We start from the raw sequence: 18,597 nt of genomic DNA, 5'->3' as shown, positions 1-18,597 counted from the left end.
AAGAACTATTCTTTATCTGGAACATAAGAGCCATGCTAATTTACATATTCATTTACTCTCCTTTTCCTAACATAAAAAGTCTAGGTATGATGGGCTTTGAATCAATAGGGAGACTTTGGAGTAAGTAAGTTTTATATTGTTTGAGTGGTACATATTGTAGTGCCCTGAATAATATACATGCTTTAAGGTGGCAGCAGAAAATTAAGTCCCATGTGAAGGTTTCCATGGGAACAGGGTCTTATATAGTGTTTTCAAAAGAAACCAGAAATATAGAGTTTTATGAAAGCTTTCCCAATTAAAAACTTATTAACTTGCCAACATCTTGGTTTTTAAATAGTATTTTTCCAATAAAATGAACTAGGAATTTTTGGAGAAAAGGTTAATCCTAGAATAGGAGAAATATATCATGAGTCTGGAGTATTTTGCAACACCAGAATGTACTGGTATTTTTAAATTTTTACTCATTTTTATTAAAATAAAAGTACATCACTTTCTCCCTTCCCTTTCTTCCCTCCAGCCCCTCCAGGCACACTTCCTACAACCCTTCCCATGTGCCTCCTATTCTCAAAGTGATAGCCTCTTTTTGTTTATTATTGTTATATACATTTATAAATGTATTCACACATAGACACGTACATATGTATGTATGTATATATATATATATATATATATGCACTTCCTGTTTACTCAGATAATATCCTTCTGGGGTCTTTGATGGAGTTGAAGACTAGTTATAATTATAGTTTTTCTTAGTTATGATAAAAGGTAAATTAGATATAAAACTTTAGCCTTACAAAAATAGGATAAGTGATATGATATTTTCTTTAATTTTGTCAAATACGAATAGACTAGATATTGTAACTGATTCTTGCTTGATAACTGTTTTATTACATCTAATTTTACTATGTTAAAGTTAAAAACCTTCCTTTTTAATTAGACAGAAAAGGGGAAGTACTGTGGGATGGTCTTTCTGAACGCTGTGAATATATGTTACTACTATTGGTTAATAAGGAAGCTATTTTGGCGTATGGTAAGGCAGGATAAGAGCCAGGTGGGAAATCCAAGGGAGATACAGGGAGAAGAGGGCAGAGTCAAGCAGACGCCAGCCAACTGCCCAAGGAGCAAGATGCCAGCAGACTGGTAATGCCACAGCCATGTGGCAATACATAGATAATAGAAATGGGTTAATTTAAGATGAAAGAGCTAGCTAGCAATAAGCCTGAGCCATAGACCAAACAGTCTGTAATTAATATTAAGCCTCTGACTGGTTATTCTGGTACTGGTGGTCAGGAGAGACTCGTCTGGCTATGCATATATATGTATATACATATCTAAAACTTGCTGAGTCTGCTTTTGTTGTGTGTATATGGTTTTATGGCTGATCATCTGTATTGGATAACTGATAAGGGGACTGATCCCTGGGAAAGGCTAATTCTTCTTCTCCCATTGGTTATCCGTTAGCTGTAGTTCTTTGTCTAATGGTGAGACCACATGAAATTTCTCCCATGTCTTTTGATATTACCACTGTTCCCATCTTGTTTATGGAGCCATTTCTAAGAGAGATTGTTTCTTAGCAGTCTTCCTGGTATTCTGGAACTTGCAATCTTTCTGCTCCCTCTTCCGTGATGTTCTGGGATCCATACATGCAGTAGTTGTGATGCATATATATCCATTATAGCTGGGCTCTCCATGGTCTGTTTATCTCTGTATTGTGTCCAGTTGTGGTTGTGATGATCTACATTTGCTAGGAAATGTAGCTTGTGAACATAGAGGATTTGTGGGCTGTGGGACTACATAAGAAAGTGGTTTATCTCTGTTGGTAAGGGTGTGGGTGAGCAAGCCCTGAGAGAGTGAGAGCAGAAGAGCTGACCCTGCCCTCCCCTGTCTGCCAGGCAATGGCATGGGTGAGAGAAAGATGCCCTCCCCACCCCTTGGCCCTTTCCAGCTGTGGCAGGTGAGAAATCTGGCCTCAGGTTCATGAGAGTGGGAGAACTGGTCCTGCCCCTCACCAGCTGTAGCATACAGGAGAATGACCCATGTACCTCACCTGGGCAACACAGTAGAGCTAGCCCTTTTGGTGTAGGTATAGGTGAGTTGGACCAAGGGAGTGGGAGCAGGAGAACTGGCCCAGTCCCTTGCTGCTTACCTCATAGGGTAAGCTAGCTGAGTAGTGCTGAAGATCTCACCCTGGTGATGAGGATGAGGAGGAGCTGGTAGGCTTACCAACCCAGCTACCACCCAGGCACAGATCCAGGGCTGTGAGTTGGTCCATTCCAACATCCACACCATCTATGATCTGCTGGAGCACTTGAAGGGGCCATTCCTACAGATTCAAAGCTGCAGGACCTCCATGACACAGGACAAAAACAGGATGTCCAAGAGGAGTCCCAGTGAGGGTCCAGCAGAAGCCAGAGGCCTCAAACCAGACCAATGATTCATTGCATTGAACACTTACAAGTAAAGATAATTGGACAAAAGGCTATATACTGTATGACTCACTATATCACACTGCAGACCCCATGACAAGATTTTTTCTTCTTTCTTTCCTATTTTATTTTGTTTTGTTTTAGGGGGAGGGTTGCAGGAGCAGAGGGAAGATGCAAAGGGATAGGCAGATGAATGGGATCGGGATGCACGATGTGAAATCCACAAAGAATCAATAACAAGTTTTTTTTTAATAAGGAAGTGTTTTATGTGCGTGTGTATGTATGTACACACACACAATTATGAGAGAGGAATAGTGAGGGGAGAGGAGGAGAGAGAGAATATGAATTGATGGAATATGTCAAAGGGACAGAGGAGTTAATTCTAAGAGTCTCTCCAAGGGCAAAATATTGAGAAAACTAAGGAACAAAATGATAGTCTAGAATGATAAAACAAAGTAATAAATAAATATAGATAAGTTCATATCAAAATGAAAATGATTGAATAAATAAATAAATAACACATATTCCTTATAGAAGAATTTCACATACTGTGGGTAGATAACCTCTCTATCTAGACAATGAGACTTAATTTCTCCTTCCTGCTTCTTATGTATAAACTGGATGACTTACATTAAAAATCGAATTTGGAAAGGAGAAAAACAGCATCTTTATGGTGTAAAAGCCTGGCCAATTTTTGGACAAAATACTTTTGATTTGATGTGTCAGAGAAAGAGACTTCATCCCCATGATCTTCATCACTTATGCCCAGAATTCAAGTCTAGTCATGAGATAAACACCTGAAAAATTCAAATTGAGATTTTTTTAAACAAAATATATGAAGGGTACTTTTCAAAAGTGATAAAAATTATAAAAAAGACTAAATGATGACTGAAGATACATGACAGTTAAATACAATATGGCATCCTAGATTAGAACCTAGAGCACGAAAAAGACACTGAATGACAAACTGAGAAGATCTGAATGCAACATGGAGTTCATTAATAGTAATATGCCCATTATAATTTCTTACTTATACAACATGGTTTGGAAGAGTCTAATGTTAGATGAAATGGGGAAATGAGGCTTTTTTTTTTTTTTTAGTTTCAGGGGCTGAGGAGGCTTAGTTACTATAATGCTTGCTACAAAAACATCATAAACATGAAGACCTGTCTCTAGAATTCTTGTAAAAAGCCAAGCAAGTTGAGCAAGTTGTTAAGCATCTCTTAATTGCAGCCATGAGGAGTGAGTTCTAGGTTGAGTAAGATATCCTGTCTCAAGAAATAAGCTAGACAATAGACATGCTAACATGGAAAGGGGAAATGTCACAGTGCCTCAACCCAAGATGAAGAACTATGGGCAAGTAAAGAATTTTGAGAGCCAGAGGAAGAGTTCCCCCTAACTGGGTATCCAATAGTGAGTAGTCATCCCTGAAATTATATAATACAATGACATTATTCAGACAGAACAGGCTGTATTTATGTATTTTGGAACACACACACACACGTGACAACAATCATGAAATAGAGGTTTATGAATTTGAAAGAGACCAAGGGGGTATATGGAAGGAGTTGGAGGGAGGAAAGAAAAGAACATAAATGATGCAGTTATAAATGTTTTTTTAAAGATTAAAAATATTTAAAAAGAAAGAAGCCAGGCAGTAGTGGCACATACCTTTAGTCCCAGCACTTGGGAGGCAGAGCCAGGCAGATCTCCGTGAGTTTGAGGCCAGCCTGGGCTACAAAGTAAGTTCCAGGACAGTTCAGGCTCCAAAGCTACACAGAGATACCCTGTTTCAAAAAATCGAGAGAGAGAGAGAGAGAGAGAGAGAGAGAGAGAGAGAGAGAGAGAGAGAGAGAGAGAAGACAGACAGACGGACAAACAGACAAAGAAACAGAGAGAGGGAGAGGGAGAGAGAATGGAAAACAACAGAAGATTATATCAGACATTGACCTCTGGCTCCACAAACATGCACACATACATACACCTGCACATGCGAACACACACAAACATCATACACAAAAAGTAAAAAGAAAAACTAAAAAAGAGAAACCTATATTTATAAATCTCATATTTATAATCATTCTAAAATTAAAGTTTACTAAAATGTCCTTAGTTTGAACTAAGACACATAGTAAAGTGAATCTGCTCTGGGGCCTTCTCTTGGACCCTCTGGTTTGTAGGGAAAAGAAATGTCCCTGCGACAATGTTCTCCTGAATATCAGATATCACAGTACCTCTCCCCTACGATTTTTAACTCCAAGTTCAATCTTCCATTTACTGCACCTAGATTTCTAATCTCTCCCTTTCTCCTAACAAATGTCCCAATCAGTTCTGGAACAATAATGTGATGTTTGGACTTAACAGTAGCTATGTTGGACCATGAAATACCTTTCGGCTGGAAGCTCTCAGTGGTAGAAGAGGCATATATGTTATCAATCAAAGCAAGATGATTTTAAAACACACCATCACTTTATATATGACGAAATACTAAGCAAGGTCACCCATTAAATTAGGACACGATGTTATCTTAGCTCATATATTTCTTATTTTTTTCAAATTATGCCTTCTGAAAGATTTCTTTACACTTATTTTGGCACTAATGTTTGTCATTATGTCATTTTTACATGCACATAAAGGATACGTAAGTAAACTGTGAAGTACTATTAAACTAAATAAAATGGGTAACAAATGGTTTGAAGTACTATTAGGACGTCAGGTACACATTTTTTTAAATCAATTTTTGTTCTCAAAATCATGTGGGAGACTCTGAAGAGCCTCCTTTTCGCCATCAAGCATACGGCTGTGGCACTATTTCTTAAGAGTTTTCCTCAGTATCTCTCGGGCTTTTCAGTCAATAAAGGCCACTGTTAAGTCTGAAGTGCATGCTCAGGCAATGGCAACCACAGCCAACAGTGATGGTAGGACACTAAACATCCCTATTTTAAAGACACGAAAATGGGAGGGGAAAAATGTGCCTCTTGGAATCAGTGAAATGTGACAGGAAGTCCCACAGCAGCCCTGAACTGGCTGCATTCATAGTCATTTCCCATTGTGGAAGAGAAACTTGTCTTTTTCAAACCTGTTTTTCTGGCTTTTGTTACCACTCATAACCTAAACCAATTTAAGTAGCAACAAGAATTTTAAAACTATGTTGTGATTACCACATTTCTTCCGCTCATACCTCACTCCACTCCGTTTCCACTAGTGAATCAGGTACAGATTCCTCCTCCTCTACCTTTTAAAGTAATATTTTCTAATATAATTCTCCAGACCTTGCCCTTTACTCCAGGTTTTCTGAAAAAAATTTGTCAATATACCTCTGAAACTGTACTCAAAAGACACACAGCATACACACACAAGCACACATTGTATAAAATGTAATTCTAAAATATGAAGCATGATATATTTGCTTTACCTGCAATTAATCATATATTAATATATGCATATATCATGTATCAATATGACTTATAAGGCCTTCCTCTACTGACAATTGATTAGTTATATTTCTTGGGCTTGTAAAAACAAACTAGAATTTCTGGCAAGTGACAAAATATAAAGTAAAATATAAAAGTCAGAAATGTGAAGCAAATTTCTAGACTAGAAGAGATTTGGGAGAAATTAAAGGGTACTTTGTACTGCTTGTCACACATTTATGGAGAAAAAAATACATTTCCTTTCTCTAGAAAATGAAGTACAAGTTGTCGGTGACAACCGTCTATTAAGAAATTTCCTTCTGTGATACAGCAATGATTTTATTCCCCCCACAGGTAAATTATTCAGCACAGTTCATTTGAATCCGTGTTTGAGCCAGAGATGAAGTTATCAATTCTACCATTTCATCCTAGTCTGTCCCGCTATTATCATTGCCTGAGATTCTGGTACCCATAGCAACAGCCACTGTTTCAGACATCATTCCCCCGAGCAACAGAGCATGGTCTGTGACTGACAATCATCCAGCTGTGTGTCTCAGGGTGGTACGTGCCGGGGCTCAAAGAACTAGTCACATCTTACTACTAAGTATTTGAAGTTCAGTTATCCAGGAATTGAGAAGGTGGCACACCTAGAAGAAGTGTGCCTCTACCTTTCTGTCAGGTGTGTGGCAGGGTGGGAAAATAAGGAAACTGTCTGTACAGGCCAACGTCTAGACAACAGAAAGCAAAACGGAGCTGCTGCTTTCGCCAGGCTAAACATTTCCTATCCATTTTCTTTACTGTCTCACATATTGGAGAGCCTGTTTGTGAATGCCCAAACTAAGTCAAAGGGCAGGGACTTAGAATGTGTGTTTAACTCTCAGCAAAGCAAGATAATCATCAACGGGGCTGGAATCTGGAGAGACTGCTGAGTGGTGGAGAGTGCACGCTGTTCCCGCAGAGGCCCAGTCCCCTCCCAGCACCCAGGACCGTTCTGTTATCATTGTTATCACACAACCATCTGCTACTCCCGCTTCAGAGGAGCAGAGGCTGCTTTCTGGCTTTTGTGAACACCCCAGTTTCTTCCTTCCTTCCTTCCTTCCTTCCTTCCTTCCTTCCTTCCTTCCTTCCTTCCTTCCTTCCTTCCTTTTTCTTTCTTTCTTTCTTTCTTTCTTTCTTTCTTTCTTTCTTTCTTTCTTTCTTTCTCTCTCTCTCTCTCTCTCTCTCTCTCTCTCTCTCTCTCTCTCTCTCTCACACACACACACACACACACACACATAACTAAAAATGAATTACGAACTTTTTTTTTTTTAAAAGAAACAATTGAGTTGCTGCTGTACCAAGATTTCCCTGTCAGGGATTCTTTAAAAGACAAGCTGTAAAATGGGACTGGACCAACAGTGGCTTGTAATGGGCATTGGGGTCTAATCACTGATATCTTTTGAGTTCTGCAGATGAGAAAATACTACTTTTCCAGGTAAAATCAAAGCCTATGTATAGGTCTTAATGGGTGTCTCTTTATTTTTGTGGAAAGTCAATCACAAGAAAGAGATAGATGGGACAAAGAAGGAGGTCTGTCAGCCAAGACAGAGCAAGTTGGGGGTGAGCTCCAGATCCCAATGAAAATGATTTACTACACCAATTCCCGTGCACTCTGTCCAGCAAGCATGTGAGCTTCTTTCCTCAGGCTTTGGAATGACCTGGACTGCAGGTAAAGCAAATACGTGTTTAGTAGCCACCCCTTATTTACTGTGCCTAAGGAGAAGCTACTCCCAGTGCAGAAATCTAGGTAATAGTTCATTCCGGGGATTTCCACCCCTCTCATCTTCCTAGGCGACTCTTAATTTCAGGTTCTGGTCTGCACTGGGGGAGAGAGCCTGAGCAGAGATCTGGACTACCTTCCTGGTAGTAAGGGTGGCACCTTACTCGTCTGCTTCTCACACAGTCTCTTTCTAATTCTGTAGGCTTCTATCATATGAGGATTTTGCCTGACATTTAGAAGTCCCCTCTACCCTAGGCTGGAAGGCACACCTGTAATTAAGGGAAAGGCTACAATGATCAGGGCCATCTTAACAGTTTGGGGAATTCCCCTCCCTTTTGGGGCTGGTTATCTGGCTGAATTCCCAGTCTACCCCCACGCTCCTTCTTAACTCATTGATCCCCACAGTGTAACAAGAAAAGACCACCCTGGATCAGAACTATGTTCCCGTCCCAATTCCATTAACTTCCCTTGTAGCCTCCCTTTAAATTCCCGTCCTTCCTACTTCCTGAGATTCTTATGGGAATATGATGATATAAATGAGAGATCTGGGACCCGCAAAGTTCCACTGTTCCTTCAGTTTGTTCACCTCAGGGCTATGAAGAAGTCATTCCAGTTTTCTTTATCTAGAATCACTGTTTCCCAGGGTAAGCACGTCATAAGTGTTCTGCTTCTGCTGTCTTTCAGGTGGTCTCACTGTCTTACCTGGAATCATCAAATGCTAATATTTTAATATTTTAGCAACTTAATGGGCTTTAGGTAAAGTTGATTTTATTTTATTGCTAATGCTGTGACCCTTTAATACAGTTCCTCACGTCGTGGTGACACCCTCCTCTCCCCAACCCTCTCCCACCCCACAACCATAAAATTATTTTCTTCACTACTTCATAACTGCAATTTTGCTGTTATGAATCATAATGTAAATATCTGATATGCAGGGTATCTGATATGTGACTCCCCTGCTTACCCTTCTACCATGCATTTGCACGTTTCCCATGCTTAGACACCAGGTCTATAGGCCAATCACTCCACTTCACTTCACTCACACCTCACCCCCCCCACACACACACACTCCCAAGCTCACACTGTTTATAAGAAAAAGCTAATTTGGTCTTTCCCCAGGGCCTGTGAATATCCTTTCCCTTCCACCAACTTGAGCTCTTAGCTGCAAGGAGACCCGGCTTGGATGTGTGAAGCCACACCTGGATATTCATTTTAGACCTGTAAGGGAATCCATCATTTTTTAAACGGGCGAGTTTTACACATATGAGTCAACAGGAAACGATTACTCTGCTGAGGAACAAATTTATTGCAAACAGTGCCAAACAGAAAAACTAGGGAAACTTCTGGAAGTATGTTAGCATCTTGCCTGGTGATCTGAGGACGACCCCACCGTAGCAGTGACAGTCCCAGTTCAGTTCTCCTTGATGCTCTCTCCCAGGGTGAGCCTGTCGAAGATATGCTCAGCCAGGCGATTTCCTGGAGCCCCCAAATGGCGCAGGTTGGTCACGTAGCCACCCATCTCCTTGATGATTTCGACCTGCTGTTGGAGAAAATGGCGCTTCAGGAAGCTGCAGAAGCAGGCATCATCTTTGCTGTTAGCCAGATGGTACAGCTGCAGGAGGCTCTGGTTGAGCGTCTTCTCCAGGTGGAAGGCACACTCCATCGCCATGAGGCCGTCGCACCAGTCGTGGCGTTCTTGATCGGCAATTCTTCCAAGGACGAGGGAGCCGTTGCGCTGGATCAGGAAGTGGAATAGCTTCTCGGTGCTCTGCATCCACTTCTGGGACTGACAAAGGAAGTAGAGCGCGAAGTTCACCAGGGCCACTTCATCTTGATTGCAGAAGAAGGCCATGGAAAGGTAGATGTAAGCGGCATACAGCTGCAGCTGGATCTGAGAGTTGATGGCAGCGTTGCTCTCGGCCAGGTAACCGGCCTCCATCTGGGGCTGAGGAGTAGCCATGGCGGGCGGCAAGAGGCCTTACGTTCGCGAGCAGGAGCGAGAAGGACACAGCTGGTTGCGAGCTGTGGAGCTGGCGAAGTGGACGCGGCTTCAGGAGCCTCACAGGGACTTTAGGAGGAGGAGGAGGAGCTGAGGAGCCAGGCAGTACACGTTCCTGACTCTGTCCAGTCAGACTCCGAGGCGGCGCCTGGAGCCGCAACTGCCCAAACAACGGCCGGAAGACCGCAGCGATGGAGCCAGCAATGGCGGGCAGTTGGCGCCTCAGGCGGTGGAACCAGGTCAAAGGTCAAGGAACAAAGAAAGCAAGAGTGCTGTGTTCGCAGTAACACGGAAGGCATTGTGCTGACCATCCTAACAACGCAGTATCTTAAATCTGTGAATAAACAGCCAGGTTGTTTGTTTGTTGTGTGGATAGTTAACTTTAAGGGAGGAAGTTATTTGAATATCACCTAATCGCGACTTTCATTAAAGTAGTGTGATGACATTATCTTGTATCTTAAAGATTTAGTCACCTTGGCTGGTGACTTCCATGTCCACACTTGTGACTTTTCTTAGGAAGACGTCAAGAGCAAGTGGCTGTGCGTTATCACCAATGCTGACATACTGGGTATATCCGAAGAAATCAGAGCATGGAGTTCCATCTCCCAGAACTTGTGATAGAAGGAGAGAAACGGCTCTCAAAATTTGTCCTGTGGCGTCACTTGTGCAGTGGCATGCCCCAGCTGGCATACGCATACACACACTAATAAAATAAAATATAAAAAAATAAATAAAATTAATGGGCTAAAGAGATGGCTCAGTTATTAAGAACATACACTTCTTTTGCAGAGGATCTGAGTTTGGCTCCAAGCATGTAATTAAGTCAGGCAGCTCATAGCTATCTGTAACTCCAGCTCTAGAGGCATTTGACAATTGTATCCACCGAAAGCCCCTGCTGTCTTGTACAAATACCCCCCCCACCCCACCCCACACACATGGTTTAAAAAATGAAAAGGAAATATTTAAAAACATAAAACAAATTTAACAACCACCACAAAATGTTCTAGAGTCCAGTATGGTGTTGCATGCCTGTAATCCCAGCATTTGAAAAGCTGAAGTATGAAGACTATTTCTATACCATCCTGGGCTGCTACATTCCTTGTACTCTGTAATCATCAGACTAAACTTTGTAAAATGTATATTTGACTTAACAATTTTAGTTATTGAAAATAGGACATGCAAGTATACACTGTACATGGAGCATATTCCTCTACCATGCTCTGACTGTGCCCTTTTTTCTCTTTCCCTGTCCTGTTAGTCACCTTTGTTCCCCTGTCCTGGTCAGCTTCGGCTCTACTCTCAGGTATCTATAGGAAACCTTAAAACCTAGCCACCACAAAGAAGAGAAAATATATCATATTTGTTTCCCTGAGACTGCCTTAATTCACTTAATGATTAACCCAGGTTGTACCTATTTGCCTAAAAACAATACTTCATTAATCTTTATGGCTGAAAAATATTCTATTGTGTACATAAACCACATTTTCTTTATCTATTCCTTAGTTACTGGATGCCTAGAATGGTTCCCTAACTTGACTGTTGTGAATTCTGCTACAATAAACATTGAAATGCAAGTATCTCTGTGATGTGATAACTTAGAGTCCTTCAGGTAAATACCCAAAAGTATTATAACTAGGTCATATGGAGTTTTGTGTTTGTGTTGACTTTTTTTTTTTTTTTTTAGTTTTGTTAGGAACCTCCATAGTGGCTTTCAAGTGGCTGGACTAGTTTGCATTCCCTTTTGTCCACATCCTTGTCATGATTGTTATTTGTTTTTTTTTAAATTCCATTTTACTCCAATCAGAACAGCAGTCATTAATGGAATGTTTTTATCAGTCCAAAATTAAGTACCATTTCCATTAAAAGGCAATGCCCATTTTGCCTCTTCTGTAGGCCTGCAACCATTAATCTTTTTTGTTCTATAGATGTGCTTATTGTAGCTATTTTAGATAAAGAGGATCACATTATATGTAGCTTTTGTGTACAGTTTCTTTCACTTGACTTTAACCTCTATCCCTTTTCATTGATAAATGATGTTCTACTGCATTTTATCAATACTTTTTATGTTTATAGAAATCTGGGTTGTTTTCATTTTCTGACCATTATGACTAATGCTGTTATGGACATTTATGTACAAGTTCTGTAAAAGATGTATATTTCCAATTCTCTGGGTGATACATGCAGGGGTGGACTAGTTAGATTACAGATTAACTATGTTTAAGACTTTGAGAGATTGCTAGATTATTTTCCAAAGTGATTGCATCATTTTCCATGCCTAGCAGCAATGTTTGAGGATTCCAGCACTGTGACTAGCCTTGAAAACCTGTAGTCACATTGGTGAGGGAAAGTGGTTACTCACTATGGTTTTGGTTTGCATTTCCCCAGTGACTAGTGATGTTCAATATCTCTATATCCTTATTTGATATTTATAAACCTTTATTGGAGGAATACTCATTCAAATCCTTTGCCTGTTTTTAAAAATGAATTTTTTTGTTGGGCTCTAAGTGTTTTGTATAATTTATGGATATAAGTCTTTTTCAATCATTTAATTTACTAGTATATTCTCTCATTCGCTGAATTATTCTTTTTACTTTCTGAGTGGTCTTTTGAAATCTAAAATTTCTTAATTTTGATGTATAATTTATATCATTTTTCTTTCATCATCTGTGCTTTTAGTGTCCTGAGAAATCATTGCCTAACTCAGAAATACAGAGATTTATACTTAGATTTTCTTCTAGGGCTATTGTAAGTAATACTTAATGTCAAATTTATATTGAATTGCATATTATAAAAATTAAGGAGCAATTTCATTGCTTATAAAAAGAAAGATTTATTTTTATTTGTGTGTGTTTGTGAGGGACGTGCCCAAAGAGACCAGAACAGGGCATCAGATCTGGAGCTAGAATTACAGGAAGTTCTGAGTCACTGGATGTGAGTGCTGGGAACCAAACTTTTGTCAAGAGCTATGTATGCCCTGAATCACTGGGCCATCTCTCGAGCCCCAAGTTCCATTTTTTTAAACATGTGAAAAGTTAGTTTTTCACAACACCATTTGTTAGGAAGGCTGTTCTTTCTCTTCTGGATGATATTGGTACACTCCTGGTGAGGGAGCCATCAACCATATTTCTGGATTCTCAATTCTATTCTCTAAACCTGGTATGTCTAAACACTAGACCACTATTTTGTTTACTATAGTTTTATAGTAATTAAAAAAAAGAAAGTATGAATCTTCCAACTATCTCTTTGTTTTAGTATTCTTGGTCTGTTGAATTTTCTTGTGACTTTTAGGGTAATTTCAACTTTTTCAGAAGAAGCAACTGAGATTTTGCTGTCAATTGCATTAAATGTACAGATGATAATTTGGATTTTACTGATATCATTAATGTTTCTATGCATAAATATAGATATCTTTTAATTAACTTAGATCCTGGATCCTTTATATTTGTTATATTTCTAGTCAGGGGCCAATTTTCTAAGCAATATCTCAAATAATACTAGACTTCTGAGTAACAACTCTCTAAAAGGAAGGAGGCAGCCATCCCTTATCAAGGTTTGGAGACATGGAAGACACATATTATAATATGTGTCTCGCAGAGAGCACTTGTGCTAATTATAACTGGATGGTAGTTCCCACTGGGATAAGAAGATGCCGAGGGAACCGGATGCAGAGATCCATGGCCAGGCCCCAGGTGGAGCTCAGGGAGTCCAATTGGCGAAAGAGGAGGGACTGTATGAGCGAGAATTGTTGAGACCAAGATTGGAAAAAGCACAGGAACAAATAGCCAAAGGAATGGAAACACATGAACTATGAACCAATAGCTGAGGAGCCCCCAACTGGATCAGGCCCTCTGGATAAGTGAGACAGTCGATTAGCTTGAACTGTTTGGGAGGCCCCCAGGCAGTGGGACCGGGACCTGTCCTTAGTGCATGAGCTGGCCGTTTGGAACCTGGGGCTTATGCAGGGACACTTTGCTCAGCCTGGGAGGAGGGGACTGGACCTGCCTGGACTGAATCTACCAGGTTGAACTGAATCCCCAGGGGAGTCTTTGCCCTGGAGGAGATGGGAATGGGGGGTAGGCTGGGAGTGAGGTGAGGGGGGGCGGGAGGGGGAAGGACAAGGGAATCCGTGGCTGATATGTAAAATTAAATTAAATTATAAAATAAAAAAATTAAAAAAGAAAAAAATGGTGAGAGACTTAAAAATTAACCAAAAAATATTAACTGTATGTCCTTTCTAGAATAACTTTCTGTGCCAGGTGGTGGTGGCACACACCTTTAATCCCAGCACTTGAGAGACAGACGCAGGTGGATCTCTGTGAGTTCCAGGCCAGCCAGGTCTACAAAGCGAGTTCCAGGAGAGCTAGGACTGTTACACAGAGAAACCCTGTCTTGAAAAAAAAAAAGAATAACTTTCTATCTCTACTTCTTATTGACTTTGAGATACTTTTTAACTGTAAATTGAAAAAAAGAAACTAATAATAATGCAAATGAGTGTCGTCCACAGAAATGCAAATGATTTGTCTGGTGGAATGCAATTAATTCTTGAATCATTTTGCATCTATTCTATTTGAACATTGATTTCAACATCCCTTATTGCCTATACATAAACTCTTTGAGTTCTCTTTTGAACAATTTTTGTAACAACATTTATGTTCTTTGGAAATCTCTCATTATGTTATTCAAACTGTCCCTGACCTCATGAAACCCTTTCCTCAGCCTCTTCGATACCTGGGATTATAGGTATGTGCCAGTACACCTGAATCTCATTTGTAATATCTTATAAGTTTCCACATTACTTCATCTTTTCCATGTACATATTTTATATTTATATAAGAGCCATAATTTTTAATTCCCATCCTTCAGTTATAGTTCAACACTCCCAATCCTCATAACTATTCTAACAGGATCACAGAGCCCGCAAAAGTTTACTTAGTAAACTAAACACTTTTTGAGGAGTACTTATCAGAAATATGATTCCAGAAAACTAAAGGCACATAAATCAAGGTGATGTAAACTGTAGATTTATAGCACGTCTGAGGAAAAGGAAGCAGGGGTAAGTTGGAGATGCAAAAAGGCAGGGAAAACCAACAGAGGAAGCAAGTGATTAGAGAGCAGGGCCATGGACAGAGAACTCAAAGGCAGAATGTTGTAGTCACTGTAGAAAGGATGCTGGTACACACTGGGGATAGTACAGAATTAGGGGTGACCAATAATGACCTATAGATAACCATACCCAGCTGAGAACCAAAGGAGAAGTGAGAGCTTCTTAACACAGAAAGGAGATAATCAGATGTTTGAGATGTGGGAAAGTGACAAATTCACATAGGAACCAGAAAGGCTGTGGTTTATGAGCTAGGTGAAATTCATCCTGGGAGGAAGGAGTTAGGCATTTGAGTTTTTAGGGCCAGTATGAATGATCCCTTCACCTGTACTTACAAGTTGCTTGAATCATACCTCTAGAAGGAGAGTTGGGATCTGTGGACACTGAAAGTATACTGAGTATCCAGGACTGGCTTCTAGAGAGTGTTGCTTCCAGTTGTTTAGAGATGTAAGGAAGCTCTAATATATTCAGGTGTGTTATAATACAGGGCAGATTTGAAGCACGTATGCCATAGGTAATTTTCCTGGCAGCTCCTGTTTGGGTGGACATTAATAAGACATGTCTGACATTGACACCATTATATTCTGAAGTAGAAAAATCTCCAGCTTTTGATTCCTCACTATTCTGACATTGCAACTGTCATTATCTTAGAAAAACAAAGGAATGGCCACTGAATTTAAAGTACGTCCATGGTATGTATGTGTGAGGTATAAGTTTGGTATTTGTTCATTCATTGAAGTGTACATTCTCTGTAAGGTTACAAACTCTCAGCCTTTTCCGTGTGCTGGCTCTTCTCCCTCTGAGTCTGTAGGACTATTCTCTGTCTTTCATCTTACTGAGAGACCTAGGAAGATGGCTGACCTGTTTCAGTTTTATCCATTAACTTTGTGTGATCTAGCTTTGTAGGGCCAGCCAGTGGGAGGCCCTGGCAGAAGATGAGAGAGCAGGATCAAAATAAACCTGGGTATTCATTCTCTCAGTTCTTTTTAATCATTGCAGATAATTAAGAGGCACCTTTATTTTCCTTTTAAAGACTTTGCTTTTGGATGAAGTCATTAAAAGGGCCATTCTTAGGGTAGATTGTGCTGGCTAATTTTATATCAACTTGACAGAAGCTAGAGTCGTTTGGAAGAGAGAACATAAATTGAGAAATTGTTCCCATAAGATCGGTCTGTGATATACTTTCTTGATTTATGATTGATGCATGAGGGCCTAGTTCACTCTGGGTGGTGCAATCCCTGGGCTGGTGGTCTCAGTTCGGTAAGAAAGCATGATGAGCTGTTATTAAGCACCATCTCTCCATGGCCTTCATCAGCTCCTGCTTCCAGGTTCCTGCCCTGTTTGAGTTCCTGTCCTGACTTCCCTCAGTGGTAGACTGTGACGTGGAACTGTAAGCAGAATAAAACCCTTTACTCGTCAAGTTGGTTTTGGTCATAGTGTTTTATCAAAGCAATAGGAACTACAATTAAGACATAAGTTGGTACCAGGTCATAGGGGATTGTTGTGGCAGACCTAACCATATATTTTTGGGAAGACTGTGGAAGGAATTTGGAACTTTGGATTAGAAAAATCCATTGGGTGTTCAAAACTTGGTGAGCTGTTGTGGAACTTAAAGGATGTGCTGGCTAGTTTTATGTCAACTTGGCACAAGCTAGTCATTTGAGAGGAGGCAACCTCAATTAATAAAATGCCTTCATAATATTGGGCTATAGGCAACCCTGTAGGGCATTTCCTTAATTAGTTATTGATGCAGGATGGCCTTATCCATTGTGGGTGGGGCCATCCCTGGGCTGGTGGTCCTGGGTTACATAAGAAAGCAGGTTTAGCAAACCATGATGAGCAAACCACTAACCAGCACTCCTTCATGGCCTCTGTGTCAGTTCCTGCCTCCAGGGTCCTGCCCTATTTGAGCTCCTGTCTTGGCTTCCTTCAGTGATGAACTACAGTGATGCAGAAGTGTAAGCCAAATAAATGCCCCCCCCCCAACTTGCTTTTTGGTCATGGTGTTTCATAATAGCAATAATAGCCTAAACTAAGACAAAGGATAATGCTGAGAGCAATGCAGATGATGGAAGCCTGACTCATGAGGTTTCAGAGGGGAAGCAAAGACTCTACCAGGGGCATTTGTATATTTTAAGTTAAGAATTTGTGGTTTTGATAAGCTAGGGCTGGAGAATCAGCTGTGATTAGGAATAGACCAGCATAATTGAGGCAGAATCTTCTGGAAAGTGTTTCCTCAGGGTCAGCACATAGAACTTTAATAAATACTGCTCAGTTAAAGGGAATTTGTTGTAAAGTTTTTTGGTTCAAGTTTAATGCATAGCCTAAGAAATTCGTGGCAACCCAGGAACCAGTGTGCAACTGGAAATTCCTTCAGGCCAGAGAATAATGGAACTGACAGAGAAATAAAGTGTCTAATCTAAGACAGTCTCTGGCAACACAAAAGTGATATAGGTGGAACTATCACTTGAGATTCAAGTCTATTTTCTGTCTTGTGTATTTCTCTGGCCTCTGGCTCCCTTCTTTTCTTGAGTTACTAGCCTTCTGATTTCCTTTCATCTAATTAGCTGACCTATTAGAATGAGGACTGCAGAAGAAGAAGATAGTCATTTTCTACTTGTTAGTAACCATGGTAAAATGTCTGGTTGGAAACAATATTAAGTGTTGAAAAATATCTGTTTATTTCAAGTAACCCTTTGTTCCTCTTTCTCTGCCTTCTGTTGCCCATGGTTATAGCTTTTGCAGGGTGTTTTATACAGCAATGTGTAAGCCCAACCAATGCACATAAGGGATTATGGATGCTGACTAATTACACATCATTGGCTTAAGAATTACTTCTAGGAAGCAAAGTATAGTGCTCAATGGTAGATAGAAAAATACATTTTAGTTTTCTTTAATATCTTTTCTAAATAGAGCATAGCATGGGTAAATCATATTATGTGACATCCCATCCCTTCATAGAACACTGGGTATAATAACCAGGCTATGGGTAGGTGACACTGGAGAAAATATTTACTTCTTGATCATAATCAGTCAGAGGCAGCCAACTCTCTTTTATCTCTAACTGCCAATGGTCAACTTACATATCCAGGCTAAATTCCATCCTTCAGTTCTACCACCTCAGAATTTATCACTTGCAGCTACACAAAAAAGTAAACAAGCCGGGCGGTGGTGGTGCACGCCTTTAATCCCAGCACTCGGGAGGCAGAGGCAGGCGAATCTCTATGAGTTCGAGGCCAGCCTGGTGTCCAAAGCGACTTCCAGGAAAGGCGCAAAGCTACACAGAGAAACCCTGTTTCGGAAAAAAAAAAAAAAAAAAAGTTAACAGGAAACATGAGAACTCTTGTGTACTCTTCATCATCTTGGACCAGAAGTCCCATGTTTCAACCTAAACCCAACTCAAAAGAGCTGTGGAAATATAGAAGGGAAACATATTACCCTTTTCTCCTGGTCACTGGTCTCTCATATGTTTCATATATATTTACTTAGAGCTCATATTTTGCCCAGAGTTGTTTATTGACTCCCTGACCTATACATATAATAAAGGGTAATTTTTTGGGGGGGAATCTATCATTTTTTAGTATATATAAGCATGGGAAATAATACAATTTGTATGGTACAATCTCTCCAAAATTGCTTCTGAAATTCCATTTTGGTTATATTTTTTCCCAACTTAGATCCCATCTCAGCTTGCTATTCGGACTCAACCCCAACCTCATTTTCTATCTGCAACCTCTCTATATGAAGTGAATGCAGCCTCCTCTGAAAAATCGATTGTATCAGTGCCCTTACAATTAGCATGACAATCAATTACGGCCTGCTCATTGATGCTCTGTCTGTAATTCCCTTAAACTATTAATCATCTTGTTATCTGTTGTACCCCTCTAGTGCTGTGCTCT

At 40.2% G+C, this 18,597-nt stretch overlaps 1 protein-coding gene across 1 annotated transcript; it reads right to left on the bottom strand.

Annotated features, from left to right (window-relative positions):
• Positions 1-8,880: 8,880 nt before the first annotated feature.
• On the bottom strand, positions 8,881-9,858 carry LOC131899446 (ferritin heavy chain-like). Its single transcript, XM_059250907.1, has one exon. It carries the CDS (start codon positions 9,556-9,558, stop codon positions 9,010-9,012), a length of 549 nt encoding a protein of 182 aa, XP_059106890.1. The 5' UTR covers positions 9,559-9,858; the 3' UTR covers positions 8,881-9,009.
• Between the last annotated feature and the right edge of the window lie 8,739 nt (positions 9,859-18,597).

The sequence above is a fragment of the Peromyscus eremicus genome, chromosome X, assembly GCF_949786415.1.
Source record: "Peromyscus eremicus chromosome X, PerEre_H2_v1, whole genome shotgun sequence".
NCBI lineage: Eukaryota > Metazoa > Chordata > Mammalia > Rodentia > Cricetidae > Peromyscus > Peromyscus eremicus.
This window is presented reverse-complemented; position numbering and strand designations above follow the sequence as displayed.